Source organism: Sus scrofa, chromosome 1 (genome assembly GCF_054392235.1).
Source record: "Sus scrofa isolate SSC_HxYL_T2T_F1_AM1 chromosome 1, Sscrofa_HxYL_maternal_Yorkshire_Landrace_v2.0, whole genome shotgun sequence".
In the NCBI taxonomy this organism is placed as follows: Eukaryota; Metazoa; Chordata; class Mammalia; order Artiodactyla; family Suidae; genus Sus; species Sus scrofa.
This window is the reverse complement of record NC_139383.1, coordinates 130,001,921-130,021,293: the sequence shown is the minus strand read 5'-3', so window position 1 is coordinate 130,021,293 and position 19,373 is coordinate 130,001,921. Positions and strand designations below refer to the sequence as shown.

The 19,373-nt window shown below is 40.7% G+C and overlaps 1 protein-coding gene across 2 annotated transcripts in view; it reads right to left on the bottom strand.

The window, feature by feature from the left end:
* Nucleotides 1-1,860: 1,860 nt before the first annotated feature.
* The window catches only part of CYP19A2 (cytochrome P450 19A2), a 45,360-nt gene continuing 27,847 nt past the window's right edge, over nucleotides 1,861-19,373 (bottom strand). Inside the window, exons 7-11 of one of the 2 annotated variants that reach the window (XM_021083457.2) lie at nucleotides 18,487-18,601; nucleotides 7,230-7,344; nucleotides 6,642-6,804; nucleotides 3,961-4,202; nucleotides 1,861-2,939 (exon numbers count right to left, since the gene is read on the bottom strand). In XM_021083457.2, the coding sequence (XP_020939116.1) occupies nucleotides 2,691-2,939; nucleotides 3,961-4,202; nucleotides 6,642-6,804; nucleotides 7,230-7,344; nucleotides 18,487-18,601 (884 nt within the window). In that variant the 3' untranslated portion in view covers nucleotides 1,861-2,690. 2 annotated transcript variants of the gene reach the window in all.

The following is a 19,373-nucleotide window of genomic DNA, read 5'->3' as shown; positions in this document are numbered from 1 at the left end:
TAGTTTTGTCTGGACATATGCCCAGAAGTGGTATATCTAGATTATATAGTAGTTCTATATTGAATTTTCTGGGGAACCTCCATACTGTTTTCCATATTGGTTGTACCAGTTTATGTTCCCAGCAGCAGAGTAGGCCATTCCAATCTGTGTGAGGTAGTAGTACTTCATTGTAGTTTTGATTTGCATTTCTCTAATACTTTGTGGTATTGAATGTCTTTTCATGTGCCTATTGGCCATCTGTATGTCTTTAGAGAAATGTCTACTTAGGTCTTCTGCCCATTTTTTGATTGGGTTGTTTGTTTTTTGTGTTGTTGAGTTGTATGAGGTATTTTGGCAATTAAACCTTTTTGGTTGCATCATTTGCAAATATTTGCTCTGTATAGGTGGTCTTTTGTTTTGTTTATGGTTCCCTTTGCTGTGGAAAAAGTTGTAAATTTGATTAGGTCCCAGTTATTTATTTTTGTTTTTATTTCTCTTGCCTTGGGGAGACTGACCTGGAAAACATTTGGGAGTTCCCGTTGTGGTGCAGCAGAAACAAATCTGACTAGTAACCATGAGGTTACAGGTTCAATCCCTGGCCTTGCTCCATGGGTTAAGGATCTGGTGTTGCTGTGAGCTGTGGTGTAGGCATAGGTTGCAGATGTGGCTCAGATCCTTTGTTGCTCTGGCTGTGCAACCAATTCAGCCCCTAGCCTGGGAACCTCCTGATGTCACAGGTGCAGCCCTAAAAAGCAAAAGAAAAAAAAAAAGAAAAGAAAAAAGAAAACATTTGTACAATTTATGTCAGAGAATATTTTGCCTATGTTCTCGTCTAGGAGATTTATAGTGTCATGATGTATTAACTCTTTAAGCCACTTTGAGTGTATTTCTGTGTATGATGTGAGAGTGTGTTCTAAATTTATTGATTTACATGTGGCTGTCCAATGTTCCCAACCACTTGCTGAGGAGACTGTCTTTTTCCTATTTTATATTCTTGCCTCTTTTGTTGAAGATTTATTGACTATAGGTGTGTGGGTTTACACTCATTTTGCACTCAGCTGTTGTCCTATTGTCAAATAGTAGGATGAGAAGAATATTCAAGTTGACATAATGGCAAACATTATGGTTTTTTTGTTTGTTTGTTTGTTTTTGTTTTTGTCTTTTCTAGGCTGCATCTGTGGCATATGGAGGTTCCGAGGCTAGAGGTCTAATTGGAGCTGTAGCTGGTGGCCTACACCACAGCCACAGCAATGCAGGGTCCAAGCCGCATCTGTGACCTCTGCCACAGCTCACAGTAATGCCGGATCCTTAACCCACTGAGCGAAGCCAGGGATCGAACCCGAAACCTCATGGTTCCTAGTCAGATTCATTAACCACTGAGCCACAAGAGGAACTTGTACATGTTTTTAATAGAGTTTAATTCTTCAGTTTTTAAGTGGCTTTTAGTAGACACATTCCCAAGGAAAGTAGATTTTGGAATGTTCAGTTGTCTATTTGATTCCCTCTCTAGATCTAATTCCAAGGTATAAATTTTATCCATGGCTACATGTAGTGATCAGATAAACTAGAAAACTATCAAATCTCTCAGGTAAGTGTTAAATCTGCAATAGAATAAAAAAGTGATTGCAGGGGTCCACCCTGGCCATGTTCCCTACTGATCTGTTGTTCTTGAGGTCATGGAAAGTGAAGGGGGAGTGTTGATGGAGAAGGATAATGGCATATGAGGAGCACTCCTTAGAATTTTGAGCTCACTGGGTTGTAGAATTAGATAAAGATTCTGAGATTTCCCTCCTCCAAATCATTGGAGCTGTGGTAAGAGTTCACAGATGCTTTTACCTAAAGTATTCTCTTGGCTAGTGCATTCCTGGAGCAAAGCAACAATTGCAGACATAAGAAAGAATTTTATTTAAATTTGAAACACATTGTGTGAATTTTTTTTCCTACAGCAAATACATGGTCTGGCTGAGGCATAAATTGAGAGACTGGGAAAGGATAGTCTTTCATTTAACTTCTGCTGCAGAGAAATCACATGTGAATAAAGAAGAATTAATTTAATATAATTCAAAGGGAAAATCAGATGCTGAATTTGTAAGCAATTCTTCAAGGGTATGAGTGCTGCATCCCTAAGCCCACTAAACACCAAATCAAAACTCTTTTATTCACACGAGTGGGTTTGTTTAGCTTAGGTACTCAGATGTTGCTATGACCTTTGTAACTGACTTGAGTGCTTCTGCCCCAGACATTAAAAAACTCCCATTAGAGTGGCCTATTGGTTAAGGATCCAGTATTGTCACTGCTGTGGTGTGGGTTTGATTCTCGGCCTGGGAATTTTCATGACATGGCAAAAAACAACAAAAAAACAACAACAACAACAAAAAAAAACACTTAGGGAAGGACAGTATGGAGTTGGGCATGAGATTTGCTGGTGGCTTGTCTTTTCCAAAACATGTTTTATGTAATTGGAACTTTAGGGCTTCAGTTTCCTGCACAAACTTTTGGCCTCTGTATTTTGTCTTGAAGTTTGGTTTCTGGTTTGGATAAGCTCAGATGACCAGTGTCTCCCACCTTGCTGACAACCCTTGGGAGGTAAGCTGATAAAACACCACAGGCCACAGAATGTTCATGTGAGGAGGACTAGCTAGCAAAGATGGGTGGTTTCCATGTGAAATATTGTTGAGAACTGGTCCAGGGCAGGGACTGACCAAACCTCTTTAGTGCTCGAGGCTCTTGTCTGAATTTCTTGGGATGAAAATCATTTCCAGCAGGCCGCTGGTCTCATCCGGGTGCAAGGATAAATCATTTTTCTTCTGCATCTTTTCAACACACCGGTCTTGCGGTGTCTGCACTTGGAAGCGTCTCAGAAGTATGACCAGAGTGACCTTCATCATGACCATGGCGATATACTTTCCCGCACAGGCCCGGGGCCCAAAGCCAAATGGCTGGAAGTACCTGTAAGGAACCTAGGAAAATAGTCAGACAATTAGCCATAGTAGTAAAGGCTGTTTGATTCACCCTGAAAACAGTGTCAGATGGAATGGTTGGTTTCAACAACTTGGCCATATTGCTCCTTCATGAAGAAGCATGGCTGTTAACTCAGGTAAGTCTCTTTCTCCATCCAGTGTGATTCACCCTTTGTGATATAGACAGAACCTCAAAAAGTCCCCAGTTTTGTTTTTCATGTAAAATACTCAGCTGGCTCTGTGTGGGATGGCCATGGCTTTTTCTTCTTCTTCTTCTTCTTCTTTTTTTTTTTTTTATTTTTCGGCTAATTGCCCTCATGGCATGGGTTGCTTATATAGAAACAGAATGAGAGAACTGATTTAATTAAGATCACGTCTCTTCCCCATATGCAACTCAAAAAATGGGCGCAGAAGGGACTATCTAGATACTCAGGTGAAAAAGATCATTGCTTAAAATTTGACATAATGGAGACAATCTCCAGTACAGTTCAGTTAAGAAAAAGAATAAGCTGAGCCTCTTCCAGTAACCGAGTCCTGTTAGACTGAGGCTCAGTGCTTGTGGGGCCACTTGGGGAACCAAAGGCAGACGTCAACAACCAAAGCTTTTTGCCTCATTTGATTTCTGTCTGAAGCAGAAGTGGATTTCCTTGGCCTAGATGATGCTGCAAGTGAATCTGCATGTGACAGACTCCTAAGTTGAAATGGAAAAAGGGGGTTGGTTGGTTGGTTGGTTAAACAAAATTTGCCTCATTTTAGACAAATTAAGGGCCTGGATTTTTCACATTTTGACCTATTGTGTGGTCTCCATGAGGACATTTCCCAGAGCTGGGGATCCAGCCTCCTTGGCTTGAGGACAGCCATGGTGGCCACGTTCCAGTCTAGGGGACCTGTGTTCTCCTGGTGAGGTGGGAAGGGAAGGAGTAAACAGAATGAAATGTGCATGGGGCAGACACAGAAACAGAAAGGATCTAACAGTTGACATTTTCAAGAGTGGCACATGGTTTTAAGGAAGGGCTCTTACATTCTTGGCAAAGTTCTCAAGAGTAAATTCATTGGGCTTGGGGAAAAACTCGAGTCTATGCATTCTTCCAATATTCAGGATAATGTTGGTTCCCTTTTTCACCGGGTAGCCATCGATGACATCATCCTCTAAGGCTTTTCGCATGACGAGGTCCACGACAGGCTGGTACCTCATGCTCTCATAAATAAAGTTTTCCACCACTTTGAGTTTTTGCATGTCATCATTCCTTATGTCTCTTTCACCTGTCAGAGCAGATGAAAAGGGGGGCATGTTATTTTCTATATGTGATGGGCATAAAAGTCCTAGTTTCAGATCAGTATAGGTAAAGGTTAGTTCAGTCTTGGTTTGAAAAAACTTATTTCTGTAATTCTAATGTAAACCAGTACCTGGGCCAAATATGCTATGTTCAGTGCACAGAGTGTCTTATAAATATTCAGATTTGAAGGTAATTATCTTAACATCTGGGGGGATATCCTAAAAATGTTGGGATTTCTAGAAAAATCCAAGAAACCAGGTAACACTGGACCCACACCCCCATGTGGCAACAGTGGGCAGAAGTTGAGTGGCTGATGAGCCCTTTAGAGGGATATCTTCTCTGCAGCAGCAAGTAGACCTACCCAGTCTGCTTCACACTTTGATCTGCCTGGCCTCTGTGCTGCTTGAGTTTTGTCCCCTGCTCTACATTCTAGAAGACATTCATTCCTTCTTTAGTCAGGGTGAGATGGTGAGTTTAACCAAGTTCAAAGAATCCTTCTCTTCTGGTAGCCTGTGTAGTCATCTGTCAGAAAATTTCACTGTTGATCCCTCTTCCCCATCTCATCAAAAACAGCCTGATATGGTGGAATGGCAAGAACCCTTCTTCCCACCACAGCAAAAGGGCCACCTCTGATCAGCTCAGGGTGAGCAGGGGATTGACAGGCATTCCCACTGTCTCAGCTTGGCCTGACCAAAGGCATTCCCTAGGAAGGACTTACCAGGCATGCGAATCTAGATGGAACAGGTACACATGTACCAGTTTTATCTTTGGAGTGGTCTGTTGAAGCGTCAAGGGGACATCATGGGTACAAGCACTTTCGATTTCTCAAGGAAAATGTATTAAAAGCTGTGGTCTCGAGCAATTTCCCCCTTGTTGCCTGTTCTGCAACATCTTATAACTCTCTTTCTCAGTCCAGTGAGCTTGTACGTTGAGTTCTCTTTTCCTCACAAGACTGAAAGCCCTGGCAGTGCAGGGCTGACACTGGCTTGTATGCTGTGGTGTCCTTCTCCTGGCCCAGAACCCTTCTTGTGCAGTCTTGGCCGCTGCTTGAAACCCAGACATACCGTCATAAATGATAGTCATTTCCCTGGATGGACCTGTAGCTATGTCTCCATACCCCTTCCTTCACATATTTAACCCTTAAATGAAATTTCCCCTTATTGTCAACTATTTTAAGCAGCACTCAAATGGTTTCTAAAAGATGGTGCCTTTCTACAGCAAAATAGGTTGTTTCACAGGGATTCTGTATAGTCAAGAAATAAGTCTGTATCGTTACTGATATCTCTTCACAAGTGTCTGAAATGTGACCCTAAAAAGATGACTTATGTGAAGCACATTGCAAATAAGGCATTCTGTTTACTCCCAGGAGGCAGTTCTGACTTTGGAATGTGGCAGTGTGTCCCTGGAAGGGTGGAGATCTCAGAAGCAGAGGGCAGAATGATGCTGAAGCAGAGGCAGAGCAGGGAAGAGGTGGAGCTGGGAAGAGCTGAGCAGGGCCTTGGGGCTCCCCTGCCAAGGAGGGGGAGTGGGGAGCATGAGGCCAGCACCCGTGAACTGGGCAGGGGGAGAGGGAGACGCTGTTCTGCTGTCTTTTCCCTTTTCCCCTCCCTCTGCTGCCAGCTGGAAGTTCACTTAGAACGGGCGGCTTGAAACCCAGAAACCCTGCAGTAAAGGATAAACATTCCCCTGGGTGGACCCTCAAAAACCTTTTGTCACTGATCAAGTAGCAAAGTCTTGTGAAAGATCCCATGTTTTTAAAACACACACAAATAAAACCATATATACATGTTAAAGGTCTTAAATACATGGCAGAGTATTAATGGTGATTCCCCCTGGGGAATGGGATGAGGCTCAGGAGGAGAGTGAAAGGGATCAGGTGATACTATTTTCTGCTTTATACATCTCTGTGTTGTTTGGATTTTTTTACTGAGTATGTATTATTGTACAATTAGGAAAACCCAGAAAGATGGAGTTCCTGTCATTGGCTTAGTGGTTAACGAACTCAACTAGCATCCATGAGGATGCGGTTTCAATCCCTGACCTCACTCAGTGGGTTAAGTTCCTGGCATTGGCGTGAGCTCTGGTGTAGGTTGCAGACGTGGCTCAGATCCTGCCTGGCTGTGGCTGTGGCTGTGGCCGGCAGCTGTAGCTCCAATTCAACCCCTAGCCTGGGAACCTCCATATGCCGCGGGTGAGGACCTAAAAGACAAAAAAGGACATAAATAAATAAGTTTTAAAAAAAAATCCCAGAAAGAATTATCTTTTTAACCTGTCTGGCATAATGAAAGTGTGACACAGTGACTTGTTTTATTGTTCTCTGGGCAGATTATAATGAAGATTTTGACATAAAATTCTTAGGACACAGAAGTTGATATTTAGAAGAAATTGTTTTCTAAGCTCTATTATTTGTTTGATAAATTCTTACCAATAACAGTCTGGATTTCCTTCACTATTGCCTCTTCAACCTGGGGGTGCTTTGCAATGAGAAACAGCATGAAAAACACAGTGACAGACAGGGTGTCTGGTGCTGCAATCAGCATTTCCAATATGCACTGGTTCACATTCTCCTTTGTTAATTCGCCACGTTTCTGAACAATTGAAAGGGGGGAGAAATATTTGAAAAGTGAATGAGAGTTTCAGAATGAGAGATCATGTGGCACTCAAGGATCAACAAGGTCATCAAAATGAAATCATAGAAATTATTTTTCCCTGGGATTAACGATGGACTTATTCATTAACAATCCTTACCTCAAAGCTAAACAATTTAACCAAATATTTGTTTGTTTAGTGTCTTTGGAGTCCACGTTTTCATATTTTGTACTGAGCAGACCCAGAGAAATTTCATTGTTAAAGGTCAGTCCTACCAGGGTGTCTAATAGTGGGCTGTTTCATTGGACCTTGTAGAAATAACAGAGCAGATACTTAAAAGCAGAGACATGCAGCCATTAACAGAATGGAATTGTTAGACACCTATAAACAGTCATACACTATGTTGTGTTGGAATTATGGATACCTCGGCCAAAATCAACTCAGTGGCGAAATCCATGCAGTCTTCCAGTTTCTCTGCTGTGATAATGCTGCATCTTTTTTTCTCTATCAGAATTTCCATGTTCTCTTTCAAATCCTTCCTGCAAAAGGCAGTGATAATATAATCTATCTGTACACAGATACGACATCTAGATAGATGACTACATTTGCCATTTGTTGACATAAAATGACTTGCTTTAGTTGAAGCCACTAGTGTGCGTGAATATCTAAATTTATACTTAATTCTTTGCAAACATTCTTAAATTATGTATATATTACATCATAAGTTAAGGAAACAGTTAGCTAAGTTATCTAGGTACTGATAGCAAAATCGAGGCTGTAACCTCTAGTTAAAGAACTGGTACCAAAAGGCTAAATCTGATCAGGTTTTCTGAAATTTGACTGGGCCAGCAGGATGTTTAAATTAAACATCAAAAACCAGAGCCAGTGAATGCCTTTAGTGGGTGCATGCCCTCTTCAGTGTGCCATCAGCCCTGCTCTTGCCTTTGTCTTATATCCACTCTGCCCACTTTCTACCTTGCCCTGAAGACTATTGACTTTGGGTTCCTCTTCTACACAGGAAATATTCTTCCTGATAGTTACCTCATGCTTTGAAGTTTCTGCCTCATAGTAAACAATAAGTAAATATTTGTTGATGGAATGACTGGCTACATAAATATGCATGTGCATTTTGACAGTGCAGTATAAGGAAAAGCACCTTGGACACAGGGCCAGGATTTGGTCCAGGATGTTCTCATTCCATATAACTACTTTAAGCTTCTGAGCCTTAAGTTTATTTTAACCTAAAGAGATCAGACTAGATGAACAGTAAGGCTACTTTGAGATCTACATGCTGTTATTCTTGTTTTTAAGGTTATGGGTTCACGAGTAAGTATATTTTTCCCCAATCTTGGGGAACACTATCCTTTATTATGTTAAGTGTACAATAAATCTTTCTTTCAAATTCTCGTTAACATGGTTGCCTATGCACGTAAATACTCTATTGTTGCTGGTCACCTAAATAGTTTTTATATTTATTCCAGTTCAGCAGGAAAAGTAAGGGGAGATTCAATTTTTTAAGATTACTCAGATTTCTAAAAAAATGATTTGGTTATCATACAAGATGTTTAAGCATTTTGAGAGATATTTTTCAGGGTAGTATTTTAATTATGTCATTCAAAATTAGGATGCCAACTATCATGTATCTCTGTGAATTTGTCACACACACACACACACACACACACACACACACACACTCACTCCAGATATACAGCAGGAATATATTCACATTGATTTATTCTTTTGCTCATCCATTTGGTCAGCAAATATTTGTTGAGCATCACCTACATACAAGGAACAGATACTCACTCAGTGGTGGGCTACAGTGCTCATAGCATTCCTACCTGAGAACTGGCCCCCAAATTGTCTTGGATGTACTGAGATGCCCTTGGGCTTTGAATTCATAGAGAATTTCTTGATGTAGCTGCAGCTAATTTTGAGTATTTACTTCCTCCCTGGGCCAGAATCAGGGGCCTGTGAATACCCATTGGGATTCTTCTTACTGAGGTTAAAAGTTGCTCCTACTTAAATATATGTATTTCAATTTGTATGCCATTAAAAGCTAGGAGAATAGAGATCAATGATTGTTTCCAGGAAATAGGAAGTCTCTGACTTACAAACATGTATTATAAGAATGCATCTGTGAGCCTGTTGATTGGATTCTGAATGTATTTTGTGTGAAAACACTGGTGACTAGATTAGTAATCCAGGCCACAAGCTCCTATGTAATGTATTTTGAGGCTGAAAATACTTACACTTGACAAAATATAAAGTATATTTAAAATAAATATAAAAATAGTGCTGCTATAATATTGGGAATTCTAAGAGGCAAAAATATACAATTGAATTGGAGATGGAAGTTGATGTCACAGAATCTTTTCCATAAATACATTTTAAAAAGAGTTGGTATAATAAAGACAAATACTGTATGAACTCACTTATATGTGGAATCTTAAAAAAAAAAAACGCAATAGCAGAAACAAATGTAAAAATCCCACACTGTTACAGGGAGCAAATTGATGTTTGCCAAGGGGATGGGGAAAGAGTGAAGTGGAAGTGAGTACATGTGGAAAGAGTGAAGGGGATCAAAAGGTGCAAACTTCCTTTCAGTTATATGACCAGTAAATCATAGGTATGTAATGTATGGCATGGTGGTGAATACAGTTGATAATACTGTATTGCATATTTAAAGTTGCTAAGGGAGTAGCTCTTAAAAGTTCTCATCAAATGGAAAAGTTTATAATTATGTAAATTTATTGTAATAATCATTTCTCAGACTTTTACTGTTGAATTATTATAGTGTTATATGTCAAATACGTATTAATTAAAAAAGTATTGGCAGGAGATGGGATTAAGACAGCAGAGGAGAAGCACTGGAGCTCAACTTCTCTCCTAAAATCAACAAAATTCACAACTAAAGCCTGAGCAATCTTCAACCAAATGGACTTGGAAACCTTCAAAAAGATATCCTACTCCAGAAGACAAAGAGGAGGCCACATCAAGAGGTAGGAGGGGCGATCATGCGATATAAGCAACCCTACACCTCTCAGGTGGGAAGCCCCACAGACTGGAAAGTAACTGGTTCACAGAGATTCACCTACAGGAGTGAGAGTTCTGAGCCCAAGGTCAAACTCCCACATGTGGGGATCTGGCACTGGGAGAAAGAGCCCCTGGAGCATCTGGCATTGAAGGCCAGTGGGGCTTGTGCGCAGGAGCTACATGAGACTGGGGAAAACGGAGACCCCATTCTTAAAAGGCGCACACAGACTTTCATGTGCACTGGGTTCCAGAGCAAAGCAGAGTCTCCAAAGGACTCTGGGTCAAACCTGACTGCAGTTCTTGGAGGAGCTCCTGGGAAAACAGGGGTGAATGTGTCTTGTTGTGAGGGAAGGACATTGGAAGCAAAGCTCTCAGGAATATTCAGCAGTGTGCCTTTCTCTGGAGGTGGCCATTTTGGGAAAATATGACCCCACGCATCAGTGAGTGCTGAGAAGCCCCAGGCCAAACAACAATCCAGGTGGATCACAGCTCTGCCCCTCAGTAAACAGGCTACCTAAAGACCCCTCAGGCACACAGCCACCTCTAATCCCATCCAGAGACTAAGCCCCACCCCCCAGAGGGATAAGAATCAGCTCTACCTACCAGTGGGCAGGCATCAGTCCCTCCCATCAGGAAGCCTACAGCAAGCCACCCATACCAACTTCAGCCACAAGGGGGGCAGACATCAGAAGTAAGAGAGGCTACAACTCTATTACCTGTAAAAAGGTCACCACACCAAAAACCTATAAAAATGAAAAGACAGAGAACTGTAACTCAGATGAGGGAGAAAGGAAAAACCTCAGAAAATCAGTTAAGTGATAAGGAGATTCTCAGCCTCCAGGAAAAAGACTTTAGATTGTTGATGCTGAAGATGATGCAAGACATTGGAAATAAACTGGAGGCAAAGATGGATAACTTACAGGAAACCCTGACCAAAGAGACACAAGATATAAAACTTAAACAAGAAGAGATGCAACATACAATAACTGAAAGAAAAATACTCACTAGAAGCAGCTAACAGCAGGATAGAGGAGGCAGAAGAATGAATTAGTGAGGTGGAGGACAGATTAGTAGAAATTAAGGATGCAGAACAGAAAAGAAAAAAAAGATTGAAAACAAATGAAGAGAGTCTCAGAGAACTCTGGGACAATGTTAAACACACCAACATCCGTATCATAGGGGTGCCAGAAGGAGAACAGAAAGAGAAGGGGACAGAAAAAAATATTCCAAGAGATAACAGCCAAAAACTTCCCTAACCTGGGAGAGGAACCACTTCCTCAAATCCAGGAAGCACAACGAGTACCATATAAAATAAACCCAAGGAGGAATATACTGAGACACATACTAATCAAACTGACCCAAATGAAAGACAAAGAGAAAATCTTGAAAGCAGCTAGGGAAAAGAAACAAATAACATACAAGGGAACCCCGATAAGGTTATTGGAAGATTTTTCAGCAGAAACTCTGCAGGCCAGAAGGGAGTGGCATGATATACTTAACGAGATGAAAGGAAAAAACCTCCAACAAAGATTACATTATCCAGCAAGGCTGTCATTCAGATTGGAAGGAGAAATCAAAAGCTTCACAGATAAGCAAAAGCTGAGAGAATTCAGCAACACTAAACCAGCCTTACAACAAGTACTAAAGGAACTTTTCTGGGCAGAAAAGAAAAGACAGCAACAGGAAACAAAAATACCACAAATGACAAGGCTCACCAGTAAAGGTATATATACAGTAAAGATACGAAATCATCCATGCACGGTTATGCCACCAAAATCAGAAATCATGAGAAGAGGTGGGTACAGATGCAGGACACTGGAGGTGAACTTGCAATTAAGAGAACAACAACTTAATCTCACATACATATAGACTCATATCTAAACTTCCGAATAACTGCAAGCCAAAAACCTACAATTGATACACAAACAAATAAGAAAAACCAACTCAAATACAACACTAAAGAGAGTCATCAAAGCAGGAGAGGCGAGAACAAGAGAAGAGGGGAAGAAAAAAGAGCAACAAAACCAAATCCAAAGCAATTAATAAAATGGCAATAAGAACATACATATCAATAATTACCGTAAATGCTAATGGACGAAACGCCCCAACCAAAAGGCATAGACTGGCTAAATGGATACAAAAACAAGATCCATATATATGCTGTCTTCAAGAGTCCCACTTCACTTCTAGGGACACATACAAATTGAATGTGAGAGGATGGAAGAATATATTTCATGCAAACGGGGATCGAAAGAAAGCTGGAGTAGCAATACTCCTATCAGACAAAGTAGACTTTAAAATGAAGAACATTTTAAGGGACAAGGAAGGTCACTACAGAATGATCAAAGGATCAATCCAAGAAGAAGATTGAACAATTTTAAATATGTGCACACCCAACATAGATTCACCACAATACATAAGGCAACTGCTAACAACCTTAAAAAGACAAATCGACAATAACACAATCATAGTGGGGGACGTTAGCACCCCACTTACAGCAATGGACAGATCATCCAGACAGAAAATCGATAAGGAAACACAGGCCCTGAATGAAGCATTAAACCAGATGGACTTAATAGGTATTTGTAGGACATTCCATCCAAAAGCAACAGAATCCACATTCTTCTCAAGTGCACATGGAACATTCTCTAAGATTGATCACATCCTGGGCTACAAATCCAACCTTGGTAACTTTAAGAAAATTGAATTCATATCAAGCATCTTTTCCGACCACAATGTTATACGACTGGAAATCAACGACAAGAAAAAACTGCCAAAACCACAATCACGTGGAGACTCAACAACATGCTACTAAACAACCAGTGGATCACTGAAGAAATCAAAGAGGAAATTAAAAATTACCTAGAAGCAAACAACAACAAAGATACAACACTCCAAAACCTATGGGATGCAGCAAAAGCCGTTCTAAGAGGAAAGTTTATAGCAATACAAGCCCACCTCAGGAAACAAGAGAAAGCTGAAATAAACAAGCTCACTTTACATCTAAGGCAGCTCGAGAGGGAAGAACAGACAAGACCTAGAGTTAGTAGAAGGAGAGAAATCATAAAGATGAGAGCAGAAATCAATGAAATAGAAATGAAGAAAACCCTAGAAAAGATCAATGAAACAAAAAGCTGGTTCTTTGAAAAGAGCAACAAAATTGATGAACCCTTAGACAGACTTATCAAGCAAAAAAGAGAGAGGACTCAAATGAATAAAACTAGAAGTGAAAAAGGAGAAGTAACAACGGACATCACAGAAATACAAAGGATCAACTATATGCCCATAAAATGGAAAACCTAGAAGAAATGGACAAAGTCCTAGAAAAGAACAATCTTCCAAGACTAAACCAAGATGAAATAGAAAAGATGAATGGACCCATCACAAGAACTGAAATGGAAACTGTGTTGGAAGTTTTTTAATCAAACAAAAGTCCAGGACCAGATGGTTTCACAGGTGAATTCTCAAACATTTAGAAAAGAGCTAACACCTCTCCTTCTGAAACTATTTCAAAAAATTGCAGAGGAATACTCCCAAATTCATTTTATGAGGCCACCATCACCCTGATACCAAAACCAGACAAAGATACCACAAAAAAAGAAAACTACAGGCCAATATCACCGATGAACATCAATGCACAAATCCTCAACAAAATACTAGCAAACCGCATCCAACAATACATGAAAAGGATTGTACATCATGATCAAGTGGGATTTATCCCAGGGAAGCAAGGGTTCTTCAGTATCCACAAATCAATCAGTGTGATACACCACATCAACCAACTGAAGCATAAAAAGCATATGATCCTCTCAATAGATGCAGAAAAAGCCTGTGACACAATCCAACACCCATTTCTGATAAAAATCCTTCAGAAAGTGGGCATAGAGGGAGCCTACCTCAACATAATAGTGGCCATATATAACAAACCCACAGCTAACATCCTTCTCAATGGTGAGAAGCTGAAGGAATTCCCGCTGAGATCAGGAAGAAGACAAGGATGTCTGCTCTCGCAACTACTCTTCAATATGGTTTTGGAAGTCCTAGCCTCAGCAATCAGCGAAGTAAAAGAGATAAAAGGCATCCAAATTGGAAAGGAAGAAGTAAGACTATCACTATTTGCAGATGACATGATACTATACCTAGAGACTCCTAAAGACTCTACCAGAAAACTGTGAGAGCTCATCAATGAGGTTAGTGAAGTCGCAGGATACAAAATTAATACACAGAAATTGACGACATTTCTAGTCACTAACAATGAAAGATCAGAAGGAGAAATTAGGGAAGCAATCCCATTTGCCATCGCATCAAAAAGAATTAATTAATTAGGAAGAAACCTACCTAAAGAGAGAAAAGACCTGTCCTCTGAAAATGGTAAGATGCTGATGCAAGAAATAAAGACAATACAAATAGGTGGAAAAACATACCATGCTCTTGGATTGGAAGAGTCAATATTCTCAAAATGACTATACTACCCAAGGCAATCTACAGATTCCATGCAATCCCTATCAAATTAGGAAGGACATTTTTCATAGAACTTGAACAAAATATTTTAAAGTTTGTTTGGAAGCACGAAAGACCCAGAATAGCCAAAGACGTCCTGAGAAAGAAAAATGGAGCTGGAGGAATCAGGCTCCCAGACTTCCGACTATACCACAAAGCAACAATCATCAAAAGCATACGGTACTGGCACAAAGACAGACATAGAGATCAGTGGAACAGGATAGAAAGCCCAGAATTAAACCCACGCACCTACAGTCAATTAATCTCTTGACAAAGGAGGCAAGAATATACAATGGAGAAAAGACCGTCCCTTCAAGAAGTGGTGCTGGGAGAACAGGACAGTCACATGGAAAGGAGTGAAATTAGAATACTTCCTAACACAATACACAAAAATAAACTCAAAATGGATTAAAGACCTAGATACAAGGCCAGACACTGTAAAACTCTTAGAGGAAAACATAGGCCAAACACTCTCCGACATAAACGAGTACAACATCTTCTCAGATCCACCTCTTAGACTAATGACAGTGAAAACAAAACATAAACAAAGGGGACCTAATCAAACTTCAAAGTTTCTGCACAGCAAAGGAAACCCAAAACAAAACGAAAAGACAACCCACAGAATGGGGGAAAATCTTTGCAAATGAAGCGACAGACAAGGGGTTAATCTCCAAAATTAATAAACACCTTCTGCAGCTCCATATCAAAAAAAAAAAAACAAAAACAAACAACCCCATCAAAAAATGGGCAGAAGATCTAAACAGACAGTTCTCCAAAGAAGACAAACAGATGGCCAAAACACACATGAAAAGATGTGCAACATCACTCGTTATTAGAGAAATGCAAATCAAAACTACAATTGAGGTACCACTGTACACCAGCCAGAATGGCCGTCATCCAAAAGTCTACAAACAATAAGTGCTGGAGAGGCTGTGGAGAGAAGGGAACCCTAGTACACTGTTGGTGGGATTGTAAACTGGTGCAACCACTGTGGAGAACAGTATGGAGATTCCTCAGAAAACTCAAAATAGAACTCCCGTTTGACCCAGCAGTCCCAGTGCTGGGCATCTATCCAGAGGAAACCATGACTCGCGAAGACACATGTGCTCTGATGTTCACTGCAGCACTATTTTCAATAGCCAAGACGTGGAAACAACCTAAATGTCCACTGAGAGAGGAGTGGATCAAGAAGAGGTGGTACATATACACAATGGAATATTACTCAGCCATTAAAAGGAGTGAAATACCAGCATTTTTAGCAACATGGATGGACGTAGAAATTATCATGCTAAGTGAAGTCAGCCATACTATGAGACACCAACATCAAATGCTTTCACTGACATGTGGAATCTGAACAAAGGACAGACTGAACTTTGCAGAACAGATGCTGACTCACAGGCATTGAAAAACGTATGGTCTCTGGAGGAGACAGTTTGGGGGTTGGGGGGATGTGCTTGGGTTGTGGAATGGAAATCCTGTAAAATTGGATTGTGATGATCTTTGTACAACTACAGATGTTATAAATTCATTGAGTAATAAAAAATAAACTATTGGCATTATTGCAAGGACACGGGGGAGGAGAATGAAAAGATTTCTCTAGGTCTTTACAGCTCTAGGACATAGAAGGTATAAACTGGTTTACTAACCATTGGTAAATATTACATCGAGAGGGATTGCTGCTCAGCTAAATTTAAAGAAGTCAAAGAGAAACTGTCATACAGTTTCACATGATAAGTTTCTATGGGCCTGCTAACCATAACAGAGTCAAAATAATGACCAACAACTGCAATGAGACTATTCAGACTAGCCCCAAATCACTGCAGTGAAGGGATGAATCCTTTATCTTACTGATTCAAATCACAGTAAATTCTGGTGGAAATTAAATGAAATGTAAGGAGGGCCAAGGGTCCAAATCATCCAGCTAATATACATCAACTACTTGAGAATAAATAAAGCATCATCAAGTTAACTTACTTCCTGGAGACTAGTATTAGTGAATTTCAAAATATACAAACAGGATAAAGTTGGGACTTCAAACAGGTTTGGGAAATTTTATTTTATATTATTTCACTTTACTTATTTTATTTTGATAGTCTTTTTGCCTTTTCTAGGGCAGCTCCTGCGGCATACGGAGGTTCCCAAGCTAGGGGTCTAATCGGAGCTGTAGCCACCGGCCTACACCATAGCCACAGCAACGTGGGATCGAGCCGCTTCTGCAACCTACACCACATCTCACGGCAACGCCGGATCCTTTACCCCACTGAGCAAGGCCAGGGATCGAACCTGCAACCTCATGGTTCCTAGTCGGATTCGTTAACCACTGCGCCACGATGGGAATTCCAGGTTTGGGAAATTTTAGAGGAGAATTTAAGATAGTCATGACATCTGGGAAGATAATAACAGAGAGATGGTAAAACTAACATATTTAGTACCTGATACGTGTCATGCTCTGTGCTAATTGTCCCACATATAGGATCTCATTAACCCATATCTCCACCCTGGAAGGTAGGTTGTATTTTACTTTAAATAATGTTCCAAGGCCAGTTGGTTACTAAGTGGTAGAAACTGGATACAAACTAATAGGGATGGAGTATCTGATGTGGTACAATGGAAATAAATCCGATTAGGAACCATGAGCTTGTGGGTTCGATCCCTGACCTCACTCAGTGGGTTAAGGATCTGGTGTCGCTAGGAACTGTGGTGTAGGTTGCAGACCCAGCTCAGATCTGGCATTGCTGTGGCTGTGGTGTAGGCTGGCAGTTGTGGCTCCGATTTGACCCCTATCCTGGGAACTTCCATATACCATGAGTACAGCCCTAAAAAGCAAAAAAGCAAAAAACAAACAAAAAAAACCCAAACTGATAGGGATGGAGTAGGCACAGGTGCTTGGAGAAGTCCCAGTAAGGGACCATAGATAGTGAAATCTAGGGGACTTTGAGAAATCACTGTAAGTTAATAACTGGTCAAGAGGACCATCAGAATGAGGCAGGCTTGCTTGACTAGTGGAGGTGCAAGATATGGGTGGGGAATGGGGTGAGGCCTGCATTCAGATTCAGACCATGGGCGGGAGTTTGAGGACCACCCTTCTGCTGATTTGAATATACACCTTACCAGATACTAAGGAGGAGCTACTAGAAAGAAGAATAGGTGATCTTTTCTGACCCCTACTCCCCTTGGATGATAAAACTGTAGCCCACTGGATCCTGAGGGCAGAGTCTCCTTGCCTGTCTGCTTGTGTCTCTCACAAGCATCCTATCTTAATAAATCTGTATTTTTGCCTATCACTCCGTATTTCACTGAATTCCTTCTGTGTGGAGGCATAAAGAACCTGAACTTCAGTAAGTCCAGACACAGGGTAGGTGATTCTAGTTTAGAATTGTGGTTTTAAGTCCCAGTCTGGGTTTAGGCTGGGTTTGAGCCCTGGGACATGGATTCACGTCCCAGTCTGGGTTTAGGCTGGGTTTGAGTCCTGGCATGCAGGTTCACATCCAAGTCTAGGTTCTGGCTAGGTTCAGGCCATTAGTGCTGTCTGTTTTGAAACTAGGTCTGTCTACCTCTAGATTCCCTGGGCTTTTTACTGGTGGTTAGAGGTGGCATGCTTAGTGGTTGGCTATGTACACTATAGGCCATTGGATATCTATCCATTCTTTTGCTAGAATAGTCTGAGACCAAAGCAAACCCATTTAACGACAACTTTAGGACCCTTAAGATACAAAATACATAACTTAAAAAGCCCCACATTTTGTCGAAGTTCATCATGAATAAATTATTTTTCAACTACTGCCACTTCCTGAAAGTTGAATTTAGTTAATTTTGTTTACAAGCAACAAAATAACATGACATGTTGTTTCCATTTTTTCAGACATGCAAAGAGAATTTTGACAAGTGTGGATAGGTTCAGCCAACCCTTCTCTTCAATTAAAATTACACTGCCTAGTTATCCTAATTCCAGAGATGGAACACTCAGCCTCTATGGTCTGGACACATGCACCCAAATTGCTATAAGAAGTATTTCATCACCAACTTAATCAACGGCTCTCTTGTAGCTCTAAAGAGGAGAAACTTTGTTGAAGAGGCCAACAATATCTAAGACAATACAAATAAATCCAGTTTGACTGATATATTTTTTAAAATGTGTTACTTACACAGACTCTTTATGCTTTTTGTACAGCCATGAAAACTTAAAAAAGAATTCTGGTTTGAGAAGGAGAGCTTGCCATGCATCAAAATAACCCTGGATTTTACACACAATGGCCTTTTCTGGAAAAAAAAAAAAAAAGAAACAGAGCAGACCAGTTGAGCAAAACATGGGAGCCCAAGAAAGATACACTGATCAGAGAAGATCCCCTGTAGATTCTCCTGCCATTTGGGACTCTAAGCAGGGCAAGTTTCCACCTTCAGTAGGTGTTTCAGCCACATGATGCCACTAAACAAACCAACACTAATTTATTCTTCTTGGATCTAAATTTGCCATTTTTCAAGTTTATGTTAGAGACACAGCCTAGCATCTCACATGCTCCCTTTTGGCTGAGCTTCCAAATCCCTCCTGTTTTCCTAACTGTAGGACAGAAGAAGGCACTAGTAACTATGGCTGTTATGGTCTCAGTTCTAGCACATGGGAAGGTAAAAGCCTCATCACTTTCCTGTTTGTATTTAGGTCCAGAGTGTGGAATTCATCTTGGACTCTTCTCCCTTGTCTAAGTCTTGGGGCAATCAGCTTTTAATGGATGTTCATGAATTAAATTGAATACTAGAGAAAAGAAAACCCTACTTTTCTCAAATTATGTACAAAGGAATGGAATAGACATTTATTTTCAAGTGCTAAATACCAGGCACAGGGCAAGGTGCTTGTCACAAGAGATTCATTTAATGTTTACAGTCTTTCTGGGGGAGTGAGTGTCACCATTGCGCAGATGCAGAACCTGAACTTGATAGAGATGAAGAAGCTCACCCAACCCCAACCAGCCAGGGTGCCAAGCAGGCCCTAGGCTGGCCCAGTTCTTTCTGACCTCAGAGTCCAGTCCTTTCATCG